The sequence below is a fragment of the Oncorhynchus kisutch genome, unplaced genomic scaffold (assembly GCF_002021735.2).
Source record: "Oncorhynchus kisutch isolate 150728-3 unplaced genomic scaffold, Okis_V2 scaffold988, whole genome shotgun sequence".
In the NCBI taxonomy this organism is placed as follows: domain Eukaryota; kingdom Metazoa; phylum Chordata; class Actinopteri; order Salmoniformes; family Salmonidae; genus Oncorhynchus; species Oncorhynchus kisutch.
This window is the reverse complement of record NW_022262933.1, coordinates 1-26731: the sequence shown is the minus strand read 5'-3', so window position 1 is coordinate 26731 and position 26731 is coordinate 1. Positions and strand designations below refer to the sequence as shown.

The 26731-nt window shown below is 45.3% G+C and overlaps 1 protein-coding gene across 1 annotated transcript; it reads left to right on the top strand.

Annotated features, from left to right (window-relative positions):
* The first annotated feature begins 571 nt into the window (after positions 1-571).
* Positions 572-18520, top strand: LOC109880132 (transcription factor E2F7). The gene is made up of 13 exons (XM_031817322.1): positions 572-1201; positions 1802-1894; positions 6126-6422; positions 6833-6992; positions 7680-7928; positions 9041-9199; positions 9577-9714; positions 10182-10349; positions 10600-10687; positions 11862-12174; positions 15307-15496; positions 15931-16292; positions 18188-18520. The coding sequence occupies exons 2-13, from the start codon at positions 1802-1804 to the stop codon at positions 18341-18343; spliced, it is 2373 nt and encodes a 790-aa protein (XP_031673182.1). The 5' UTR covers positions 572-1201; the 3' UTR covers positions 18344-18520.
* Positions 18521-26731: the final 8211 nt, after the last annotated feature.

The window sequence follows — 26731 nt, the reverse complement described above, 5'->3', positions numbered from 1 at the left end:
TTGCACATTTGACATATTAGTCCTTCAGCAGACATTAGTGCATTCATCTTAAGATAGCTAGGTGGGACAACCACATATCACAGTCATAGTAAGTACACTTTCCCTCAGTAAAGTAGCTATAAGCAAAGCCAGAGCTAGAAGGGGGGGTTCAAAAGCAAGTGTTGGTTCAGGAAAGTTTTTTTTAACAGGGGCGAGGTGAGGAGGGAGATTATTTAAAATACTCTTTAAAGAGGCAGGGTTTCAGGTGCTTTGGGAAGATGCTATCTCTCTGAAAGTAGATATATAGCATAGGCAACCAGTACCAATCAATAGCCAATTGTTCTCCTTTGCTAATTTTGCACTGGATACATTTACAATTCAATAATTGCTAATACATTAAATATGCAATCCCATGTATCTGAGAAACATTTGAGTTTTTTGCAAATAAATCAAGAATATTAATTATATATTATTTCTGTAAACCTACATTTTCAAAGTAAACAGTCTTGAAATATTGGGCGGGGATTATGTGATAACCGGGACAACTCGAGGGACTGGGAAAGCCTGAGGGCGGGACCCTGGGTATTGGGCTCCTCACGTTACAACTTTTCGCGCGGTGTCACAGGTAGAATGAGCGCCACCCACTCCTGTCCCATCTGTTTCCCTGAGCCACGCAAGCTAATTAGATGGAACCGCAGTGGGTCCGTAGTCGATACATGCAACAACAACGCCTCTGTGATTAAGGTTATTAACAGGGTTTCTAAGTGCGCGGCTATGCCACTCAAACACTATGAACAGCAGCAGTCAAACTGAACAGCACGAATCTCAGTCAAGACCGCGCGGACTGCCCCGCCAAGAATCTTTAGAGGCGTGGCTGTTGCCCCTTGCCTATTGGATAAATCAATTGTACGCGTCACAACATCTAGATGCTGATTGGCTCGACTGAGTGAAACGCATGAGAGCGCCAGAAAAAAAAGCTTTAGCGGGTGTTTTTGGTTGTAGCTATTCCTGTTCAGTAATGCAATTCCAACACAAGTAACTTCAGCGGAACAGGAGAAGTTTTACAGCTGGATATTAGAAGAAAGCCCGCTTATTTAAGAAATTAAAGTTATGTTGATTTGAGTTAAACAACGTACCCCCAGTAAGTCTGTGCAATTGGAGATACTGTACGTTGGTATTGACAACTTTATCTTCTTACGTTACGTAGGAAACGCTGAAGAAGGTGAGTAAATAATAATCACTAACGTTAGCTAGCCTAGCTACAGTAAGTTAGATGACAGCCAGCAGGTAAATAATGTAGCAAGGTATTTATGTATTAAGTAAAAAGACAAATATGTTTTATTTATTGATTAACAGTATATATACTTTTTGTCTTGCAACCTGCTAGCTTTTAGCTAAGTGTCACGTTGAATGGATCAGTATTAATACTCAATTTGCCCAAAGAAAATACTTCCCAAGATTGCATCCTTTTTTTGCAAAGTGTTTCCATTGTGTACTATAGCTACAATTTAGCTGTTTATTGTGTATTCGTCTTGTCATCAGGACTTTTACAGTAGCTATATTCAATGTGTCAGAATTAGATGTGATAGTAGATAGTTAGCTTGTTAGCTAGCTAGATTCGTCAGCTAACGTTAGGTGGGCTAAGGTCTTTGCGCCAAAATCTTCTGACCACTGATATCTTATGGCCATGTAATAGATCGATCTATTTGCTGCATTTGTCTATAGCAAAGTAGTGACTGAAATATGACTGTATGAAACTAAATAATGACTTTTCTACACAGTTCAGAGACAAATGAACATGATATGGCTAATTGTTTTTCAGATGGAAGTTGAATGTCTAGCTTTGAGAGATCTCATAAGTCCAAAGAAGAGCAAAGCAGACATGGAGGAAGTTGGAGGCAGAAATTATCAGAAGGTATATTTTGATTCCAAGTCAAATGAACCCTTCAATTCCTTATTATTTATTATTCCTTATTGAAGAGACACTTCGGAAACAATCTTCAGAGTCAATTCCTCTTTTTGTGAATTTGTAACACTGTTATATGACATGCCTGGAGTGTCTTGAAATGAGATTATTTCTCACATGAACTAAAGCAATCAATCAAATTGATTTATAAAGCCCTTTTTTACATCAGACGATGTCACAAAGTGCTGTACAGACACCCAGCCTGAAACCCCAAACAGCAAGCAATGCAGATGTAGAAGCAAGGTGGCTAGGAAAAACCCCCTAGGCCAGAACCTAGGAAGAAACCTATAGAGAAACCAGGCTCTGAGAGGTGGCCAGTCCTCCCAAACTGTTATCTTTCCAACAGATAAGATCTAAACCAGGCCAGAACTTGTCCTTGTAGACCAATTTGGGTTTCCAAATCTCTCCAAAAGAATGGTAGTCAATGGTATCAAAAGCAGCACTAAGGTCTAGGAGCACAAGGACAGATACAGAGCCTTGGTCTGAAGCATTTTAAAAGGTCATTTACCACCTTCACGAGTGTTGTCTCAGTGCTATGATGGGGTATGAAACCAGACTGAAGCGTTTCGTATACATTGTCTTCAGGGAGGCAGTGAGTTGCTGCGCAACAGCTTCTTACATTTTTTGAGAGGAATGGGAGATTCGATATAAGCCTATTTTAGTTTTTTATATTTTCCGGGTCAAGGTTTGACTTTTTCAAGAGAGGCTTTATTACTGCCACTTTTAGTGAGTTTGGTACACATCCGGTGGATAGGGAGCCATTTATTATATTCAACATAGGAGGGCCAAGCACAGGAAGCAGCTCTTTCAATAGTTTAGTTGGAATAGGGTCCGGCATGCAGCTTGACGGTTCAGAGACTCATCAATGTGTCAAGAGATATAGTATTAAAAACTTGAGTGTCTCCCTTGATCCTATGTCTTGGCAGTGTTGTACAGACTCAGGACAACTGAGGTTTGGAGAAATATGCAGATTTAAAGAGGAGTCCATAATTTGCTTTCTAATGATCATTATCTTTTTGTCAAAGAAGTTCGTGAAATGATCACTGCTGAAGTGAAAGCCATCCTCTAATGGGGAATGCTGCTTTTTAGTTAGCTTTGCGACAGTATTAAAAAATACATTTTGGATTGTTCTTCTTCTCAATTAAGTTGGAGAACTAGGAGGATCGAGCAGCAGTGAGATCTCTTCGATACTGCACGGTACTGTCTTTCCAAGCTAGTCGGAAGACTTCCAGTTTGGTGTAGCAGCAGTGAGGGCTCTTCGATACTGCACGGTACTGTCTTTCCAAGCTAGTCGGAAGACTTCCAGTTTGGTGGAGCAGCAGTGAGGGCTCTTCGATACTGCACGGTACTGTCTTTCCAAGCTAGTCGGAAGACTTCCAGTTTGGTGGAGCAGCAGTGAGGGCTCTTCGATACTGCACGGTACTGTCTTTCCAAGCTAGTCGGAAGACTTCCAGTTTGGTGGAGCAGTAGTGAGGGCTCTTCGATACTGCACGGTACTGTCTTTCCAAGCTAGTCGGAAGACTTCCAGTTTGGTGGAGCAGTAGTGAGGGCTCTTCGATACTGCACGGTACTGTCTTTCCAAGCTAGTCGGAAGACTTCCAGTTTGGTGTACCGCCATTTCCGTTCCATTTTTCTGGACGCTTGCTTCAGGGCTCAGGTATTTTCAGTGTACCATGGAGCTAGTTTCTTATGACAAATGTTTTTTTGTTTTTAGGGGTGCGACTGCATCTAGGGTATTACGCAAGATTTAATTTAGTTCCTCGGTTAGGTGGTTAACCGATTTTTATACTCTGACGTCCTTGGGTAGGTGGAGGGAGTCTGGAAGGGCATCTAGGAATCTTTGGGTTGTCCGAGATTTTATAGCATGGGTTTTGATGCTCCTTGGTTGGGGTCTGAGCAGATTATTTGTTGCGATTGCAAACGTAATAAAATGGTGGACCAATAGTCCAGGATTATGAGGAAAAACATTAAGATCCACAGTATTATTCCACGGGACAAAACTAGGTCCAGAGTATTACTGTGGCAGTGAGTAGGTCCAGAGACATGTTGGACAAAACCCATTGAGTCGATGATGGCTCCGAAAGCCTTTTGGAGTGGGTCTGTGGACTTTTCCATGCGAATATTAAAGTCACCAAAAATGTGAATATTATCTGCCGTGATTACAAGGTCCGATAGGAACTCAGTTAGGAACGCTGTATATGGCCCAGGAGGCCTATAAACAGTAGCTGTAAAAAGTGATTGACTAGGCTGCATAGATTTCAGAACTAGAAGCTCAAAGGATGAAAACTCAAGTATTTAAAAAAAATATATATATATCGTAAATGTTAGCAACACCTCGCGGGTATATGGTCACTAGTGTAACCAGGCGGTGAGGCCTCATTTAACACAGTAAATTCATCAGGCTTAAGCCATGTTTCAGTCAGGCCAGTCACATCAAGATTATGATCAGTTCATTGACTATAACTGCCTTGGAAGTGAGGGATCTAACATTAAGTAGCCCTATTTTGCGATGTGAGATATCACAATCTCTTTCAATAATGACAGGAATGGAGGAGGTCTTTATTCCAGTGAGATTGCTAAGTCGAACACCGCCATGTTTAGTTTTGCCCAACCTAGATCAAGGCACAGACACGGTCTCAATGGGGATAGCTGAGCTGACTACACTGACTGTGCTAGTGGCAGACTCCACTAAGCTGGCAGGCTAGCTAACAGCCTGCTGCCTGTCCTGCACCCTATTTCATTGTGGAGCTAGAGGAGTTAGAGCCCTGTCTATGTTCGTAGATAAGATGAGAGCACCCCTCCAGCTAGGATGGAGTCCGTCACTCCTCAGCAGGCCAGGCTTGGTCCTGTTTGTGGGTGAGTCCCAGAAAGAGGGCCAATTATCTACAAATTCTATCTTTTGGGAGGGGCAGAAAACAGTTTTCAACCAGCAGAGTTGTGAGACTCTGCTGTAGAGCTCATCACTCCCCCTAACTGGGAGGGGGCCAGAGACAATTACTTGATGCCGACACCTCTTTCTAGTTGATTTACACGCTGAAGCTATGTTGAGCTTGGTGACCTCTGGCTGTTTCATCCTAACATCGTTGGTGCCGACGTGGATAACAATATCTCTATACTCTCTACACTCGCCAGTTTTAGTCTTAGCCAGCACCATCTTCAGATGAGCCTTAACGTCGGTAGCCCTGCCCCCTGGTAAACAGTGTATGATCGCTGGAAGTCTAATACTACGGAAAATGGAGTCGGCAATGACTACAGTGTTCAATTTGTCAGAGCTAATGGTGGGAGGCTTCGGCGTCTCAGACCCCGTAACGGGTTGAGGAGAGACCAGAGAAGACTCGGACTCCGACATGTTGCTTAATGGGGAGAACCGGTTGAGCATTCCTACAGTATTTCCTTCCAGAAGCCATGAGAAAATTGTCCGGCTGCTGGGACCGTGCGAGAGGATTTATACTACTATCTGTACTTATGACCCTTGGGATTGTGCGAGAGGATTTATATTACGATCTGTACTTATGACCCTTGGGATTGTGCGAGAGGATTTATATTACGATCTGTACTTATGACCCTTGGGATTGTGCGAGAGGATTTATATTACGATCTGTACTTATGACCCTTGGGATTGTGCGAGAGGATTTATATTACGATCTGTACTTATGACCCTTGGGATTGTGCGAGAGGATTTATATTACGATCTGTACTTATGACCCTTGGGATTGTGCGAGAGGATTTATATTACGATCTGTACTTATGACCCTTGGGATTGTGCGAGAGGATTTATATTACGATCTGTACTTATGACCCTTGGGATTGTGCGAGAGGATTTATATTACGATCTGTACTTATGAACCTTGCCTAATGATTGCGTCTGAAGCTTTGCTTGCAGCACGGCTATCCTCACCATAAGGCGATTGTTGTCCTGTATATTATGAGTACAGCAATTCTTAGTCTTCATGTTAATGTTGCCACTTAGCTTTGGCTGGTGGAGGTTCTGTAGAAACATGTCCAGATAAAGCGTCCGGGGTGGAAAAAGTTGAATGAAGAAAGTTGAGCGAGGGGGGGAATATATATATATATATATGCTTACGTTATTTATATGAAGTAGCTCCGCCTACAAATGCAACACATTTCAAATCACTCCACCCCACTTAATCAAAGTTCATAACATTGTGCTCCTTCCCAGGAGAACAGATGTGTCGAGCGAAGAAGAACCACCCCTCACAAGATGGACACCACGGCCACCATGCTGCTGTATGGCAGTAAGCCTCCCACCCCGGAACACCTCCAGAGCACCCCTGTTAAGCCTTCTGAGCGGGGGGCCCCTCCCCACGCGGACCCCTGGACCCCCACGGCCAACCTCAGGATGCTCATCAGTGCTGCCAGCCCTGACATCCGCGACAGAGAGATGAAGAAGGTGCTGTTTAGGCCCATTGAGAATGAGAGAGCAGTGGAGGATGTCGAGGTGGATGGCCCGTGCCAGGTACCCTTTGACCACTCACCGACTGCACCCCAAATGGCACCCTGTTCCCTTTATAGTGCACCACTTTTAACCAGGGCTCTGGTCAACACTAGTCAACTGTATAGGGAATAAGATGCCATTAGGGACACTGACACTGACCTCCTATACTGAATTGATGGTGATGGCTGCCTTTGCGCAAGCATTTAGTAATGTGTTATGGGTCATTTGTATGGATTGAGATTAGCAAAGGTTATGCCAGAAACTGCTGGTAGGATATGTTATCTTGAATATACAGTGACATTATCATTTTATTATCATCTTCCAACTAATGGATTTATAGATGCTGAAATCTTAAAAGTATCATGCTGTAATAAATTCTCACAATTCTTGACTCAATAACTTTCTTGACAATGCTTTGTATCTCTGATCAGTTTGATGTGGTGGACGAGGAGGAGGAAGAGGGGGAAAGGAAGCCCAGCAGGAAGCAGAAGAGCCTGGGCCTGCTGTGCCAGAAGTTCCTGGCCCTGTATCCGGACTATCCAACCTCTGACACCATCAATATCTCATTGGATGAGGTGTCTACCAGCCTGGGTAAGAGCCTATAAATCCAGAGGGGGAGATTACAGCTACACCTGGGTCATGTTCATCAGGGCAAGCGATGTAAAATGTTTTGGAAATGTTTCAACAGTCCCTCCCTGTTTCAGTCCGTTAAATAATAAATGCCATTTAGCAGACACTTTTATCCGAAGCAACTTAGTCATGCGTGCAGACATTATACATATGGGCAGTACCGAGAATCGATCCCACTACCCTTGTGTTACAAGCATCATGCACTCGCAACTCAGCTACAAATGACCCGTTGTCTTCCGTTTTATGACTAATGAACACGACCCGGCTCAGGCAGGCTGCCATAATTGGTAACCGCACAGAAAGGAAGACAATAATGGAAATAGCTCATAAAACGGATATTACATTAGCTATGTGAAATATCACGCACTATTGGATTTTGGAAATGGTTGCTATGGATACCTTCCCGCAGAGCCCTCGTATCCCACTGTACCTTCCAGAATAGCACCAGGTTGTAGTATAAACCAAGCAATGTCTGAGACTGAGGAACGTTAAGATACAGCCAGACATGGTCTGCTGCGTCATTAAATCCTGTTGAGGTACCTTAGTTTTGTTATAGAGCTTTGTTATATAACCAGCTAACATAACAGAACACTGGAATCATGTTGCTGACCCCAGTGTGACCTGTCCCTGGTGTCTGTCTGTCTTTAGGGGTGGAGCGGCGGCGGATCTACGACATCGTAAACGTCCTGGAGTCTCTGATGATCGTGGGGCGCGTGGCTAAGAACCAGTACGTGTGGTACGGGCGGCGGCGCCTGGGGTCCACCCTGGCCGAGCTGCAGGGGATAGGCAGACAGCAGCGCTACCACCTGCACATGGAGCAGGCCGCGGAGGGTGGTCACAGAGAGGGAGCCACCACACACACCCCAGAGGAGGGAGGTGAAGGAGACTCCAGCTGTGGTGAGAGCAGAGTAGGGGGAAATTGCCACTAGACGCTGATCTTGGGTCAGTGTTTCATTTTCCGCACTAATGGTTAAGGTTAGGATTGGGGGGGAATCTTCTCACGACAGGTAATGGATCACTTATACCCTGTGTCATTATTAGTCAAACAGTCTGGTTAATTAACTTCAGCGGGCGTTTGGAGATTACTAGTTAATATGTGCCACATCAAAAGCTCAGCCGCCAAGCTTCGCTCCTGTCGCCATTCCTCTGCTGTCATCTCCCAGTTGTATTAGTGATCCATCACATTGACGAGGAGCGCTTGGTCATCACACACATTAACACAAAGAATCCCATCAGCCTTGATAAACCCGTGAGGACGTTACCCCCTACCCTCGTCTCCATGACGATGGGGAATGCTTTTACTGACTTGGGCTTAAAGGCAAATTATAAAAAAATGTATCTAATCTTTATTTAACTAGGCAAGTTAGTTAAGAACAAATTATTATTTACAATGACGGCTACCCCGGCCAAACCCTAACCCGGGACAACGCTGGGCTGTGCGTTTCAACGTGGCTAATTGGCTAACTAGGTAGCTGCATGTAGCTAGCTAACAGAATCCAAAGCTACTGTTCCCTAGAGAGGCAGTGGTTGCCTTGGATCTGGCGTCCCCTCCTGCAGAACACTAGGCCTTCCACTTCCTGTCATAACGTCCCTTTGAGAGGCGGGCAGGGTCACTTTCTCTCACTGAATAAGGAACGTTGTCGTTCGTATTATGGTCCTGTTTGACAAGACCACCTGTTTGACAGGTAACTCAGGTCTTGAATCAAATATCCATCGTTCTCTGTAACACATTAAAGTAGTATTGCTATAGGAGGAGGGTGTGACATGCTGTAGGTCAGATTCAAACCCATGCTGACACTGGTATGTAACTGCTGTCGGCAGCACTAGACCATACAAGCCACTGCAACGTCCTATTCATTAGTGCACACCGTCGCAAAACGTTTTGCAACGGAAAAGCGGAAACAAGTTCAGGTAGTTCCCTCCCTGTTTCTGTCCATTTTCTTCCGTTTGCCACTTAGTGAATAGAACCCAGTATTCCCTTTAACTTTGTTCTGCTTGTCTGTTTGCAGCGGCCGCCAGCACGAGGAAAGACAAGTCCCTACGCATCATGAGTCAGAAGTTTGTCATGCTCTTCCTGGTGTCCAGGACCCAGACGGTCACTCTGGACGTGGCTGCCAAAATCCTCATCGAGGAAAGCCAGGACCCCGCCAGCCACAGCAAGTACAAAAGTAAGCATCCTATTACCTACATAGTGCACGACTTTTGACCAGAGCTCATAGGGATCTTGAGGGTTTTGCTGTGCAGTCAAAGAGCCTCTGACACAACATCAAGTCCAGGTAGTCCCTGGCTGTTTCAGTCAGTGTCTTCCCTTTGGGGCCTAATGATCACAACCCAGCCACCAAATAGCTGCAGGTTGAAGTTTTCCCTAGTACAGGTCTAGGATCAACTTCTCCTCTAATAATCCTAACCTTAAACATTAGTGGGGAAGATTCAAAACTGACCCAAGATCAGTGTCTAGGGGCAACGTCACCTCCGATACCCCCAGACATCCCTGCCATTGGCCTTTTTACTGTGTTGTTCAAATCTGATTCAAATCTGTCTTCAGCTAAGGTGCGGCGGCTGTATGACATCGCCAACGTCCTGACGAGTCTGGGATTGATCAAGAAGGTCCACGTCCGGGAGGAGAGGGGGAGGAAGCCTGCGTTCAAGTGGATCGGCCCGGCAGACTTCCACAGCAGACATGGTAAGATTGAATTGAAATGATGTGGGTAGTGAATAATACAGCCAGATGTGGATCCACATAGGATAGCACTTAAAAGCATTCATTAAAACACTTTTCACACAGTGGTCCTGTGGTAAAACAAATAACATCACTCCCATATTGGTTCAGAAGGGCATCAGCTCAGTACATAGGGAGACCATCTATTAAACAATATTACAGTGAATGGAAATGGATGCATTATACATTTATAATGGAACTGTCTTCACTTCTACTAAAACTACTCATAAACCTGTCTACTGACCAAGACTAACACGCTCTGGGATGAATTTCCCCTAGGCACAGATCTAGGATCAGCTTCCTCTCCTCCTATCCTATCCTTAACTATTAGTGTGGAAAATGATAAACTGACCCAAGATCAGTGTCTAGGGGCAACTTCACCCTACTCCTACTGACACACAGAACTCACTGACCACTCTGTTTTTCAACAGAGGACTCAGAGGCTGTAGCGGCCATCGCTCTTCCGGAGGCCATCGCTCTTCCGGGCGACAGGAAACAGAAGCTGGCACGCCATGCCTCCTTCAATGTGGTGCCCACCTCCGTGGCCAGCCAACGCCGTGTCAACTCGGCGCCCAGCAGCCCACGCAGAGAGGTCACGGGTAAGGAGTCAGGACAGACAGCTCACATCACAACTGGTTCCCAATGACTCAGTGGGTTAGAGCACATAGCTGTCAACTGTCAACCAACTACTAATCTGTTGATATTCTAGGGTTACAGGTCGGGGTAAGACTAGGATAAGGTTAGGGCAAGCAGCTAGTTAGTTGAACATCTACCAACCATCTATTTGGGACCATTCAAATAAACTACCTGTAAATGTAATTAACTCACGTCTCCCTCGGTTCTGTCCAGGTCTGCTTCCCCAGTCAGTGGACTATTCCAGAAGGTGTGTGAGCAACAGCGCTGTGTGCCGGCTGCAGTTTGGAACCACTGTTACAGGGTAAGTAGAACACACACGGAAGGAGGCACACACACACCAAACATCCCAGGCTGCTACCAATCCTGTTCCTAATCACGCCATCACTTTTCATACGCCATCCAGTGGTAATAACCTTAGATTTACTGCAAACAATCTACAACTTCTGTGTTGCATTTCATGATCTATTACACTGCCTGTTGCCAAGGACTAGCTTGTTGGTTGAATGTAATGACACATCAGGTCCACTGGTATACAACAGGGCTGCCATGTGAATAAAATATATGAAGGTGTCCCAAATGGCACCCTTTATAGTGCACTACTTTTGACCGGAGCCCTATGGGAGCCCTATATGCCCTGGTCAAAAGTAGTGCACTATATAGTGAATAAGGGGCCATTTGAAACATGGCTTATGTGGTGATTTAGTTGCAACTCAGGAACAGGAAACTGGGCCCTTAGAGGAAGTGATGCGTGCAAATGACCAGCTCCAGAGGCTCCGGCTTGGAGTTTTTAATAGGCCCGGCTGAAGCTCTCCACAAACTGTTATTGGTCCACGTCTCACAGTTCATTTCATTTATAAAAGGTGGTTTTCGTAATGGTTCGCTTTGAGTTTTTACTCTTACCCTGGTGTTTGTTTAGGCTGGGTTTGACATGTTTTACATGAGTTGGCTGCAGTGTCTCCTGGTCCTCTCGGTTTCTGACCATTTCTACTAGGAATGTGGTGGCTATTTCACCGGTGGCCAAGCCACAGCCGTCTCAAGGCTGTTGCTGCTCTAAGTGTTTTTGGAGTGGGGATGGAGGAGTCGTAAAGGTTGCTGGTTCCAAACTGCTGAGAGGGAGTGTTTTTTTGTTGTATTTTTTCCAATTGAAATCTGGTCTGGCTAATGCAGTCACCACATTGTTTTGTTTTTCTGGAAAAAATAGCATTTAAGGACTTTACTACTATATGTTTCTACATTCTAATGTCCCATCTTTTTTTCTAAACCGTATAATGCAAAGGTGTGAAACTCAATTCCTAGAGGACCATGTCTGATTAAGACCTAGAGAGTTCCTAATTAATTAATGTCATTCATTGGAACAAAACCCCGCAGACACTCGGCCCCTCCAGGAAATGAATCTGACAGCCCTGCTACAGAGCATTTGCTTGGAGAGAATGACAGAAACATATGTCTAAGTTGGTTCCTCTGTGTCTTTGCAGTGTCTCCCACCCCAGCGGCGGACTTCAGAGCCCCGCCCACAGTGACGGCAACTCCCTGCTCTGCTCCCCGGGCCTAGCCCCCCTGGCCGTGCCCGTCCACCCAGAGGGTTCATACGTGGGACCCCTGTCCCCCCATCCCCACCACATGGCCTATCTACCCAGCCTGTCCCAGGCCTCGGTGGTCATGCTGTACGGAGGTCCGGAGGCGCAGGATGGGCTTGACTGCTCCAGAGAGAACATCCTGGAGAAGAGGAAGAAGGATGAAGGAGTGGAGGAGAAGAGGGAGTCACCTGAGACAGAGCTATCTGAAAAGGTGAGTTTGTGGAGAAAAAGTGAGATCCACAGATGTACTGTGGATCTCTGATTGACCATGAGCCTGACACGTTTCAGGTAGTCGTTGTCCATATTTCCACACTGTACCAAGGACCACCTCTGACCTTAGATCACTGTAGATCATCCTCCTAGGATGCTAGACCAATCACAGTAATGTATGATCCATATTTAAAGGGGAAGTTCAGTGTTTTACTACTTAACGATAGAGGGTTCCTCACCCTGAAAGTTGTGAAAAACTAAACTTCCCCTTTTTAATTAGAAGCGTGGTGATTTGACAACCGATAAGACGGGTCAAGGAGAGCGACGCTTCATACTGTAACGTCTCAGGTCTAGATTCAATCAGATCAAGTGTTAACCAGCGATAGCTGACACCCCTCATAGCTGATGTGTCGGAGGTGGAACTGCATTGGCGCTGTCAAATCGGTCTTGATCATTGTCAGGAAGCCACACCGTCCCACTCACGTTAAAGTTCAGAGGGAGAAAGGCTACATAGAAATAATGATGAGTTCTATCAGTGTTCAGTCTAAACCAGGCTGCGTGGGATTCTCATAATGCGACTCTGTGCAGCCAATGGCAATGTCCGCTTTAGGTATAATGACGTGAGCTGCTTGTGGATTTGACAGCTCTAACGCAGTTCTACCTCTTACACCGCCAAAACAATCTCTATGCTAATGTCACATAAAGCAGATCTGATTGAATAGAACCCTCCGTCTTAATAACACACTGGTTGGTTTCCAAGGTGACCAGTACACTCTTTATGCATTGTCAGTAATGAGCTTCCCAATGATGCCCTTTTGTTATTTATAAGTGACACACACTGATACGACTGCTGAGAAGTCACACACACACACACAGAGAACTGCCTGTCTGTCTGGACACTCCATTTATACCCACTCTAAAGATCACAGTACATAACTTTGTCCTCTGTTGGTTTAATTCAACATGTGTATTGGAAGTATCTGTGTTGCTTCCTATATGGCACCCTATTTGCTATATAGTGCACTACTTTAGACCAGGGTCTATTGGGTAGTGCACTATGTAGGGAATAGGGTGCCATTTGAGAGGCAGCCTGTGATTTTGTGAGGTTCATTACATGTGAAGGTGAAAGACATAACTCAGAAGAATGTGCTGTTTATGTTCAGCGATCACTTCATAATGAAAAGAGGTTTCCTCAAGTTTCTTAGCAACATTATACTGATTGATTAGAAAATTGAGAGCTTCTGATGATGATATGAAGACATGGAAGTAGTAGAGGACGACATTATGAAGACATGGAAGTAGTAGAGGATGACATTATGGAGGCATGGAAGTAGTAGAGGACGACATTATGGAGGCATGGAAGTAGTAGAGGACGACATTATGGAGGCATGGAAGTAGTAGAGGATGACATTATGGAGGCATGGAAGTAGTAGAGGACGACATTATGGAGACATGGAAGTAGTAGAGGACGACATTATGGAGACATGGAAGTAGTAGAGGATGACATTATGGAGACATGGAAGTAGTAGAGGACGACATTATGAAGACATTGAAGTAGTAGAGGACGACATTATGGAGACATGGAAGTAGTAGAGGACGACATTATGAAGACATTGAAGTAGTAGAGGACGACATTATGGAGGCATGGAAGTAGTAGAGGATGACATTATGGAGACATGGAAGTAGTAGAGGACGACATTATGGAGACATGGAAGTAGTAGAGGACGACATTATGGCGGCATGGAAGTAGTAGAGGACGACATTATGGAGGCATGGAAGTAGTAGAGGACGACATTATGGAGGCATGGAAGTAGTAGAGGATGACATTATGGAGGCATGGAAGTAGTAGAGGACGACATTATGGAGACATGGCAGTAGTAGAGGATGACATTATGGAGACATGGCAGTAGTAGAGGACGACATTATGGAGGCATGGAAGTAGTAGAGGACGACATTATGGAGGCATGGAAGTAATAGAGGACGACATTATGGAGGCATGGAAGTAGTAGAGGACGACATTATGGAGACATGGCAGTAGTAGAGGACGACATTATTTCAGTATATTTCATCATCATACATGCTGTGATTTAATTCAGAAAATGCAGAAAATCTTGTTAATGATTCCTGAAAGCGAAGCATTAAATTAAAATCTGAATCACTGCATGCTCCCTGACCAGGATAAAAGGATTCCAAGTTGTAATTAAACACAATGGCATTATCATTTTGGTGATGCATGTGATATTTGTAATTGTACAAAACCCCAGACTATTAATCTCAGCCTCTCACTTCCATTCAAATTGAGGAGCGAGAGAAGTCATGGTAGGTGTGCTCAAATCCACACAGTATTTCTACCTACCAGTAGTCTGGTACATTCACCTGAAGCAGTCACAAAATCCTCTGCAGAGGAAGCATAGCAGTTCACATTATTTGTGCTTGAAAAATTAGCAAAACAGAGCTATCATTTTTGTAGATGAGCCATGCAATTTCATGGCTCATTATTTGAGAGGGAAATGTGATCAAAGCTCATCGTAAATTAATTATGGGATGCACTAGGGAGCGCTGCAGCATTGGGCTGTGGGAGGGTCACATTAAAAACGGAAGAATAGGAGCTGATCGTGGACTACAGGAAAAGGCGGGCCGATCAGGCCCCCATTAACTGTAGTGTAGAGAGTTTCAAGTGCCTTGGTCCGAACACACCAAGACAGTCGTGAAGAGGGCACGACAACACCTTTTCCCCCTCAGGAGACTGAAGAGATTTGGCATGGGTCCCCAGATCCTCAAAAAGTTCTACAGCTGCACCATCGAGAGCATCCTGGCCGGTTGCATCACCACCTAGTATGGAAACTGTTCGGCATCTGACCGTTAGGCGCTACAGAGGGTAGTGCGCACGGCCCAGTACATCACTGGGGCCTAGGACCCGGCAAGCGGTACCGGCAAGCGCCAAGTCTTGGACCAAAAGGCTCCTTAACAGCTTCTACCCCCAAGCCAAAAGACTGCTGAACAATTAATCAAATGGCCACCGGACTATTTACATTGGCACCCCCCCCCTCCTCCTCCCTTTTGTACACTGCTGCTACTAGCTGTTTATTATTGTTGTACTTGGGCACTTTACAAATAGTTTTTCTATTCCTAGAGAAGGAGAGTGGAGGGAAACAGCTGTCAGATGACCACCAGCCCAAGGACCAGCTCCCTAGAGCACCCAGGGGGGCTAGTCAGGGAAGAGGCCCTATTGAGAGTCCTCAGGGACGGGGAGGTGGACAGACAGAGCCCCCACAACAACCTGGTCCGGCCTTCACACTACCTCTATGTGCCTAACTCTGCAGGTATGCTATGTTAAAAACAACTCTGTGCCAGTCAGTCAGTGTTGCAGTGTTGCTCGGTTAATGTCTCTTATCCACACTAGCATCATTTTTTAGTTTGCGTCTCTGAAACATGACCTTAGACTGGATATTGGACTGTACAGGTAGTGCTAATAGACTTGTTGTCTACTTAGGAGCAGTGTCCTTAACGTAGTGACCTCAGTCCCATGTAGGGATTTGTAGTCTTTCAAGGATAAAGGCATTGTGAGTGATGATCACGCCTATTTTTCTATGTTCTTGTGATTTTTGGCTGCACCTCGTCTCCTGTTGGTTGAAGCGATGTCTACTCCCCCTCCTCATGGTTTCATAGGGCGCTGGTCAAAAATAGTGCACTAAATGGGGAATAGGGTGCCATTTTTCACAGATGACTCGTCCTCATTCACCCCTCTCCCCTCCAGGTCTCAACAGTCTCAACTTCCTCCTCTCTGCTGGTCAGACGACAGGCGGCCTGACTCTACCTGCTGGCACCCTGCCCTATGTCCTTGTGCCCTCCTCCACCCTCTCCCCCTACCCACTCATGGCCAACAGGGGCGATGCCAATCTCAATTTCAACATGTCCACCATGATGTCCCCCGCCTGCTTCGTGGTGGGATCCGCCGGGCCCTACACAGTGGCCGGAGCCCCGGAGTTCAATGGGGTGGCAGTGGCGCCGGCCCTCTCCAGTCCAGAGCAGCACCCGCTATTCGGGTCGGCACCCATACCTTCACATTCTCCCTTGGAGACCAGGCCGCCTCTGACCTTCATCCAGACAGAGACACAGGTGAGATAGGCAGGAAGACAGACAGACAGGCGGGAAGATAGATAGATAGACCGGCAGCTAGACAGACAGACAGACCGTGCCTTAACCACTTCACATTGCGGGAAGGTAGACAGACAGACAGACCGTGCCTTAACCACTTCACATGGCGGGAAGGTAGATAGACCGGCAGGAAGGTAGACAGACAGACAGACCGTGCCTTAACCACTTCACATGGCGGGAAGGTAGATAGACCGGCAGGAAGGTAGACAGACAGACCGTGCCTTAACCACTTCACATGGCGGGAAGGTAGATAGACCGGTAGACAGACAGACAGACCGTGCCTTAACCACTTCACATGGCGGGAAGGTAGATAGACCGGCAGGAAGGTAGACAGACAGACAGACCGTGCCTTAACCACTTCACATGGCGGGAAGGTAGATAGACCGGCAGGAAGGTAGACAGACAGACAGACAGACCGTGCCTTAACCACTTCACATGGCGGGAAGGTAGATAGACCGGTAGACAGACAGACCGTGCCTTAACCACTTCACATGGCGGGAAGGTAGATAGACCGGCAGGAAGGTAGACAGACAGACAGACCGTGCCTTAACCACTTCACATGGCGGGAAGGTAGATAGACCGGCAGGAAGGTAGACAGACAGACAGACAGACCGTGCCTTAACCACTTCACATGGCGGGAAGGTAGATAGACCGGCAGGAAGGTAGACAGACAGACAGACCGTGCCTTAACCACTTCACATGGCGGGAAGGTAGATAGACCGGCAGGAAGGTAGACAGACAGACAGACAGACCGTGCCTTAACCACTTCACATGGCGGGAAGGTAGATAGACCGGCAGGAAGGTAGACAGACAGACAGACCGTGCCTTAACCACTTCACATGGCGGGAAGGTAGACAGACAGAACGTGCCTTAACCACTTCACATGGTGGGAAGGTAGATAGATAGGCGGGAAGGTAGATAGATAGGCGGGAAGGTAGGTAGATAGACAGACGTCTAGTCCGTGCCTTAACCACTTCACATGGATCAGATTATATTTGGAAAGCAGTTAAATCCGGTCACATGATGTATGACCTTTTGTGTAGCAGACAAACACTGGAAATGCCACCGTCAAACTCCGTTTATCATGTTTAACTACTCCACAGCAGTTCAGCTTTTATTTGCTTTAAAAAGATTATCCCCGAAAAGGAAAATATAGCTTTTTTCACCTCAGCAGAGTTCATTAATCTTTTGGTCATTAAAAGACAATTAAACTCCCCAACATAGCTCTGATGACGTCACTCTGTGCCTCGAGAAGACACTTCTCAGACTCCGGTTGCATCCCAAATTGGACTCTATTCCCTATAGCTATAACTCACTACCTTTGACCAGAGCCCATAGGACTTTTGTCTAAAGTAGTGCATTATGTAGGGATTAGGGTACCATTTGGGATACAGGCTCACTCGTTAGACTCTTGGCGCAAAATGAAGGGACATTATTAATGATTGGACGAGCCAACGTGTTCATCCATAACAAATGAATCAGCACACGGTCTCCCATTCCTGCTATGCACTCCCTCTCCTAACATTGATGGAATGTAGACTGTATACAAGTGGTCTGTTTCCAACAGGTTGTTCGCTTGCTCTGCTTAGAAATGCATAGCTAGGTTTCGCAGTGGGGAATAGGGTTCAAGCTGAAATGTGTCCTTCGCTGGAAAACATTGTGTTTCTTAGAATTGAATTGAGTGGTATTTTATAAGGCTGGTATTTGGAAGAGGGGGTGAGGGGTAGATGGAATACTGTCACAGTGATACTCTACTGCCAGAGTTGATTATTCATCTGTAGTGAGATGCTCGGCAGAGGCAGCTTTCCTTAAACTGTGTGGTTTCAGGGCCTCACTCTCTTGTCTCTCCTCCACAGACACCACAGACTCCCAAGGAGGCGGCAGCTGGCGGTGGCTCCAAGGCCTTCTTCCAGACGCCAGGGACCCTGGGAACAGCCACCACAACCCCCGTGGCCCGCCGACGAGGCTCCGCCCAGAGGAGGCTGGACATCGGCCAACCACTGACCAATTAGAAGTCTGGGGACCTTTTAGAGTGGGCGTGGCTGTTAGCTATAACCTGAAAGGCTGCCTAGTGGCCTGAGAGGAACGGACAAATGTTGCTCTCTGGCTAAACATGCTCTGACTGCGCTAGCTTTGGCTTTACTCCCCACGCTCTGACTCTCAGGGTATCTGTTCTGTATGACCGAACTGTGTTGCTTCATACCACTGGTGCTTCGCCTTATTACTGGGGAATGAATGCTAGTCTATACGATACCTCCTTTAAGTGCCTCATCATGTAGGGCGAAGTTGCCCCTAGACTCTGATTTTGGGCAGTTTGCAGTTTCCTCACTAATGGTTAAGGTTAGGATTGGGGGAAGGGAAGCTGATCCTAGGGGAAACTTCACCCTCGAGTTCCTCATGATTGGACTGTGGGACACCGATAACTATCAAGAGGACACAGGGAAGCAGTGTTGTCGTCTTTTGTTTTAGTGCCCTCCTGTGGTGGGAGGTTAGGTACCACTCATATTATTTTCTAGTCCATCTTCCATAGAAAGATTGAGCTACCTGGTAATCGCTCCACCCATGACTTTATTATATCCCAACGTTGTTTATATATTAACTCATATATCTGTTGAGTATTGGGACTGTTGAGTAACAATTCTGATGATGTTACTCTACTTTTAGTACTAAGTATTTAAGAATATACTTCTGATTCGCTGGCTCTGGAGGGATTCGGTAAAAACTGGTATCCGTAGGAAAGGGAAAACAGTTGATCATAGGTTAAATATCACTGGAAGCTGAAAGGCTTCCCATGGATGACACATTTCAGAAACTGGTGTTGGTAATAAGTCATGACGTCGAAGAGATATCGATACGCTTCTCGGTTGCATTTCTAGCGTTAACTGACCTGGCTCTAAGAGAGGTTTAAAAACCACGGGTTTTCACTGTGTAAATGAGGTTTTAACTTAAAAACTCCACCCAAACTATATTTTGCTATGTGTTTCATTAGTCCATTGTTATATAGTCCAAATGTTTTGGGTGGAGTTTTCCTTTAAGCAGTCACAGCAACACATTGGTGAGCTTAAGGCCTACAAAATGGCTGCCAGGGTTTTTGGTACAAAGACTGGCATCTTGGCCACTCCAAAGGGTTCTGTATTTGTACAACACTCATGTGGTTTACAGGTTTCCAATTGTTGGGCTTAAGAATAACACCAAATGCCAGCATCGCTCTCTGTCAATGTGTATGTGCTCACACCACCGCATGCCAGGTTGAAAACTAAATGTGAAATGATTTGATGATGTTACAAGATACTTGAATGACTTAGTTACCCAGTGGTGTATACTGGAGACTAGAGTGAAATATCAAAGTACTGTATTTAATGCATTAAATGACGTGCATTAGAGTTTGGCCTCTGAAATATTTTTTTGGGGGGGGGGTAATTGAGGAAAAGTTACATTACACCAAAGGGTGCTGATCATCTACTTGAACTGTAGAACACAGGAGGTTGGTGGCACCTTAATTGGGGAGGACGGGCTCATGGTAATGAGTGGAATCTGGAATGGTATCAAATACATCACACATGGCTCACATCTGTTATGATGCCATTCCATTTGCTCTGTTCTGGCCATTATGAGCCGTCCTCCTGTCAGAGGCGTTCACTGCTGTAGATGTGTTTAATTCCATTTGCTCTGTTCTGGCCATTATTATGAGCCGTCCTCCTGTCAGAGGCCTACACTGCTGTAGATGTGTTGTTCATGTACAGAAATCTTTTTTTTTTAAACCAATAATTATTTTTCTATATTGTATTCATATGTTTTTAATTATTACTTCAAAACATAAATGTTTAATTTAATGCTGCTTCTTCTCATAAAATAATAATTGCACTGCTAGTTTCTGTAGTTTTCCGTCCGCTGCTTTGTAGGAAACCTTTTCTAACATTACAACACAGTTATTTTCACGGTGCTTATTACTGGCTGTATGTACTACTGGCTGTATGTACTACTACTGCCTGCATGTATGTTATGAGACAAACGGGTTTTTTCTCTAGACATCCACAACCTTTGTAATAAAAAGTGAAATGTCCAGCTGCTTTCCGAGTTGTCTTCATAGAATTGCAAGTGATATGAGCAACTCGTATTTCTCACAAATAGATTTTTCACCTGTAAATGTAGCATTGTATATCTAGCTCTGAGCAATGACACTTTGTTTTGTCAAATTACAACATATTTAGCCACAGGTCGTTGTGCTAGACAATATAGTGAATAAGGCACTGGCACTTGGCTACCATTGAAGGAACTGACCAATAGATGGCAGTAGATCACTCGTAAAGAAACAGCATGCTCCATATCCTAAAGGCCCTGAATGAAAACCTGCATCCTTCCTTTCTCTGAAGTATTCACTAGTCTGACATGGACATGCCTGGATTGGTCATCTTCAGATCACGTTAATTATTCTAACCGTATTCAAACAGGGCCAACGACCTCTAAATCCAATCAAAGCTGCCCTAATAATAGAGGTCAGAGGTCAGGCAAACGCATCCTGTCAGTGTGACTGCAGACCAATCTGGTCATTTATTACAGGTGTAATAAACCTGGTGGGTTTGCTGCCCATAGGTTCGGTTCGGGCTTAGGCCTTGTATGTATTTACGACAAAACATCTGTAGATGAATCAACGGCATAGTCTGGTAGTGGCCAGGCATTAAAACATCATCTGTAGATTAATCAACAGCATAGTCTGGTAGTGGCCAGGAATTAAAACATAATCTGTAGATTAATCAACAGCATAGTCTGGTAGTGGCCAGGCATTAAAAAATCTATATTTCACAGCAAATGACGTCCAGTTAAGTATAACGTACTGGTATTCTCCCCCTGAAGGTACTAAACCATACACAAATACACACTTCTTCAACTAGGAGAACAGAGTAGACTGTCATGTCTGGGCTCTTATTCCATTCATAATTAATAGTAGAGAATGTTGAGTGAACTGCTCAGCCTTAGCCAAACATGAAACAAGTCTCTGTTTAGACTTCAGATAACCGTATTGATATCTGTGGTGTTTGATATTACAATATCAGTCCTGAAGTCATCTTTCTCCATTGATGGGTATATCCAAGAAGATCCTGGTTGTGTCATAATGACGTGTTCTGCTATAGTTGGAATATCTGCAAAAGAGTAGCAGGCCAGCATCTCTGTCTGGAGGAAACAAGCAACATACCTGACTTCTAGCCAAGGTTCTGCTATAGTTGGAATATCTAAAAGAGTAGCAGACCAGCATCTCTGTCTGGAGGAAACAAGCAACATACCTGACTTCTAGCCAAGGTTCTGCTATAGTTGGAATATCTAAAAGAGTAGCAGGCAGCATCTCTGCCTGGAGGAAACAAGCAACATACCTGACTTCTAGCCAAGGTTCTGCTATAGTTGGAATATCTAAAAGAGTAGCAGACCAGCATCTCTGTCTGGAGGAAACAAGCAACATACCTGACTTCTAGCCAAGGTACACGGGCCTCAGCTAACACTTTATTTTGTCATATTGGGACATTTTCAACTACATGGCCAACAATTATGCAGTTCTTTGGGAGACAAGAAGAATGAATTTGTTCTAGTGATTGTGGAGAGAGAAATGATTTTTTCTCTGTTTAGTTTGCAATGTAAAAAATAGAAACGGTACGATGGTGATGTGATGTATAAAAGGAAGAGCTCTATTGATTTTGTTTTTCCTTGATTTGTTAACTTGTATAAGAAACAAAGAACAGGAATCAGTGATTCTAGTTCTATAGTGATGTAACGTGATTCTAGTTCTACGTTACGGTGACCTGTAATGCTGATTCTATTCATAATAGTGATGTAATGTTGATTCTAGTTCTATGGTGATGGAATGTGATTCTAGTTCTATAGTGATGTAATGTGATTCTAGTTCTATGGTGATGTAATGTGATTCTAGTTCTATGGTGATGTAATGGGATTCTAGTTCTACGGTGATGTAATGTGATTCTAGTTCTATGGTGATGTAATGTGATTCTAGTTCTACGGTGATGTAATGTGATTCTAGTTCTATGGTGATGTAATGTGATTCTAGTTCTACGGTGATGTAATGTGATTCTAGTTCTACGGTGATGTAATGTGATTCTAGTTCTACGGTGACGTAATGTGATTCTAGTTCTATGGTGATGTAATGTGATTCTAGTTCTATGGTGATGTAATGTGATTCTAGTTCTACGGTGATGTAATGTGATTCTAGTTCTATGGTGATGTAATGTGATTCTAGTTCTATGGTGATGTAATGTGATTCTAGTTCTATGGTGATGTAATGTGATTCTAGTTCTATGGTGATGTAATGTGAGTCTAGTTCTATGGTGATGTAATGTGATTCTAGTTCTATGGTGATGTAATGTGATTCTAGTTCTATGGTGATGTAAGGTTGATTCTAGTTCTACGGTGATGTAATGTGATTCTAGTTCTACGGTGATGTAGATGTGATTCTAGTTCTATGGTGTGGTCTGCTAGCGGCTGCAGGTGTTACTGGTGATAACAGGTGTTTCCTCAACAAAGCAGCTCCTGCAGCTGAACAGCACTTAGGCTCCCCAACATCACCTTTGGTTAACATCATAGAGACTTTAAACAAGCAGGACTCCCTGTGGACAGTATGAAACATGAGTAGAGCTCCGGGGGTCATTATAATTGCACACTAATGCCAATCTTGTGAATGTGTTGTTTTTCTCAACGGTTACCTTGGGAGAGGTCAAAAACATCTACAGACAGGACTCACGAGTGGCGCAGTGATCAAAGGTGAAGGTGAGAACCATGCGTCCTCTAAAACACGACCCCCACCAAGCTGCACTGCTTCTTGACACAATGGCTCGCTTAACCCGGAAGCCAGCCGCATCAATGTGTCGGAGGAAACGCCGTCCAGCTGGCGACCGAAGTCAGTGTGCATGCACCCAGGCCCGCCACAAGAAATCACATAGAGCGTGATTTCTGAATTACATTTTGTATTATTTTCCATTCCAGCTGAAAAGCCTGGCCTGAGCAGTGCCAATGTAGGGAGTAACAGGTTAGCGCCCATGAGCCCACTCTCTGCCCACTCCTGTCTAGGATTATACATTTGAAGCCGATTGTTTTTGCCCCCAAACATAGTTCCAAATCTAATCCTTTGGCAGAGACTAGAAAAAGGAAGTTAAAAGTAGGTCAGTATGAAGGGTTAAGCTGAAGGACAGGGTAGGAGTGCTGATCTAGGATATAAAAAATATATATAAAACACAAAACTGATCCTAAATCAGCACTCCTACGTTTTGATGCATATGGCCACCCAGATGGGATGTGACTCTACTGTCGGCTCCATTGGGTTCCATTCAATAGGTTAAACATCATACACATTACACATAATGATTTGTAAGCTCTTCTAACTAATTCACCTAGAAAGCATCACTAAGGGCTTACCAAATGGGTGCCATAGACATTACATCTGGTTCGGTCATGATACTGGACATTACATCTGGATCGGGCTGGGCATGATACTGGACATTACATCTGGTTCAGGCATGATACTGGACATTACATCTGGATCGGGCTGGGCATGATACTGGACATTACATCTGGTTCGGGCTGGGCATGATACTGGACATTACATCTGGTTCGGGCTGGGCATGATACTGGACATTACATCTGGATCGGGCTGGGCATGATACTGGACATTACATCTGGATCGGGCTGGGCATGATGCTGGACATTACATCTGGTTCTGGCATGATACTGGACATTACATCTGGATCGGGCTGGGCATGATACTGGACATTACATCTGGTTTGGGCTGGGCATGATACTGGACATTAGATCTGGTTCGGGCTGGGCATGATACTGGACATTACATCTGGATCGGGCTGGGCATGATACTGGACATTACATCTGGTTCGGGCTGGGCATGATACTGGACATTACATCTGGTTCGGGCTGGGCATGATACTGGACATTACATCTGGATCGTGCATGATACTGGACATTACATCTGGATCGTGCATGATACTGGACATTACATCTGGATCGGGCTGGGCATGATACTGGACATTACATCTGGATCGGCCATGATACTGGACATTACATCTGGTTCGGGCTGGGCATGATACTGGACATTACATCTGGATCGGGCTAGGCATGATACTGGACATTACATCTGGTTCGGGCTGGGCATGATACTGGACATTACTTCTGGTTCGGGCTGTGCATGATACTGGACATTACATCTGGATCGGGCTGGGCATGATACTGGACATTACATCTGGTTCTGGCTGGGCATGATACTGGACATTACATCTGGGCTGGGCATGATACTGGACATTACATCTGGTTCTGGCTGGGCATGATACTGGACATTACATCTGGTTCTGGCTGGGCATGATACTGGACATTACATCTGGGCTGGGCATGATACTGGACATTACATCTGGGCTGGGCATGATACTGGACATTACATCTGGTTCTGGCTGGGCATGATACTGGACATTACATCTGGGCTGGGCATGATACTGGACATTACATCTGGTTCTGGCTGGGCATGATACTGGACATTACATCTGGGCTGGGCATGATACTGGACATTACATCTGGTTCTGGCTGGGCATGATACTGGACATTACATCTGGTTCGGGCTGGGCATGATACTGGACATTACATCTGGGCTGGGCATGATACTGGATATTACATCTGGGCTGGGCATGATACTGGACATTACATCTGGGCTGGGCATGATACTGGACATTACATCTGGTTCTGGCTGGGCATGATACTGGACATTACATCTGGTTCTGGCTGGGCATGATACTGGACATTACATCTGGTTCTGGCATGATACTGGACATTACATCTGGATCGGGCTGGGCATGATACTGGACATTACATCTGGTTTGGGCTGGGCATGATACTGGACATTAGATCTGGTTCGGGCTGGGCATGATACTGGACATTACATCTGGATCGGGCTGGGCATGATACTGGACATTACATCTGGTTCGGGCTGGGCATGATACTGGACATTACATCTGGTTCGGGCTGGGCATGATACTGGACATTACATCTGGATCGTGCATGATACTGGACATTACATCTGGATCGGGCTGGGCATGATACTGGACATTACATCTGGATCGGCCATGATACTGGACATTACATCTGGTTCAGGCTGGGCATGATACTGGACATTACATCTGGATCGGGCTGGGCATGATACTGGACATTACATCTGGTTCGGGCTGGGCATGATACTGGACATTACTTCTGGTTCGGGCTGGCATGATACTGGACATTACATCTGGATCGGGCTGGGCATGATACTGGACATTACATCTGGTTCTGGCTGGGCATGATACTGGACATTACATCTGGGCTGGGCATGATACTGGACATTACATCTGGTTCTGCTGGCTGGGCATGATACTGGACATTACATCTGGTTCTGGCTGGGCATGATACTGGACATTACATCTGGGCTGGGCATGATACTGGACATTACATCTGGTTCTGGCTGGGCATGATACTGGACATTACATCTGGGCTGGGCATGATACTGGACATTACATCTGGTTCTGGCTGGGCATGATACTGGACATTACATCTCTGGGCTGCATGATATCTGGACTTACATCTGGTTCGGGCTGGGCATGATACTGGACATTACATCTGGGGGTGGGATGATGTCGGTCTGGCATGGGCATCTTGAGGCATGGATTGGCTGGGACATTAACATCTACATCTGGCTGGCATGATACTGGACATTACATCTGGGCTGGGAATACTGGACATTACATCTGGTTGGGCTGGGCATGATACTGGACATTACATCTGGTTCTGGCTGGGCATGATACTGGACATTACATCTGGTTCGGCTGGGCATGATACTGGACATTACATCTGGTTCGGGCTGGGCATGATACTGGACATTACATCTCTGGCTGGGCATGATACTGGACATTACATCTGGCTGGGCATGATACTGGACATTACATCTGGTTCTGCTGGGCATGATACTGGACATTACATCTGGTTCTGGCTGGGCATGATACTGGACATTACATCTGGTTCGAGCTGGGGGCATGATACTGGACATTACATCTGGTTCGAGCTGGGCATGATACTGGACATTACATCTGGTTCGACTGGGCATGATACTGGACATTACATCTGGTTCGAGCTGGCATGATACTGGACATTACATCTGGTTCTGGCTGGGCATGATACTGGACATTACATCTGGGCTGGGCCATGATACTGGACATTACATCTGGGCTGGGCATGATACTGGACATTACATCTGGTTTCGAGCTGCATGATACTGGACATTACATCTGGTTCGGGCTGGGCATGATACTGGACATTACATCTGGTTCTGGCATGATACTGGACATTACATCTGGTTCTGAGCTGGGCATGAT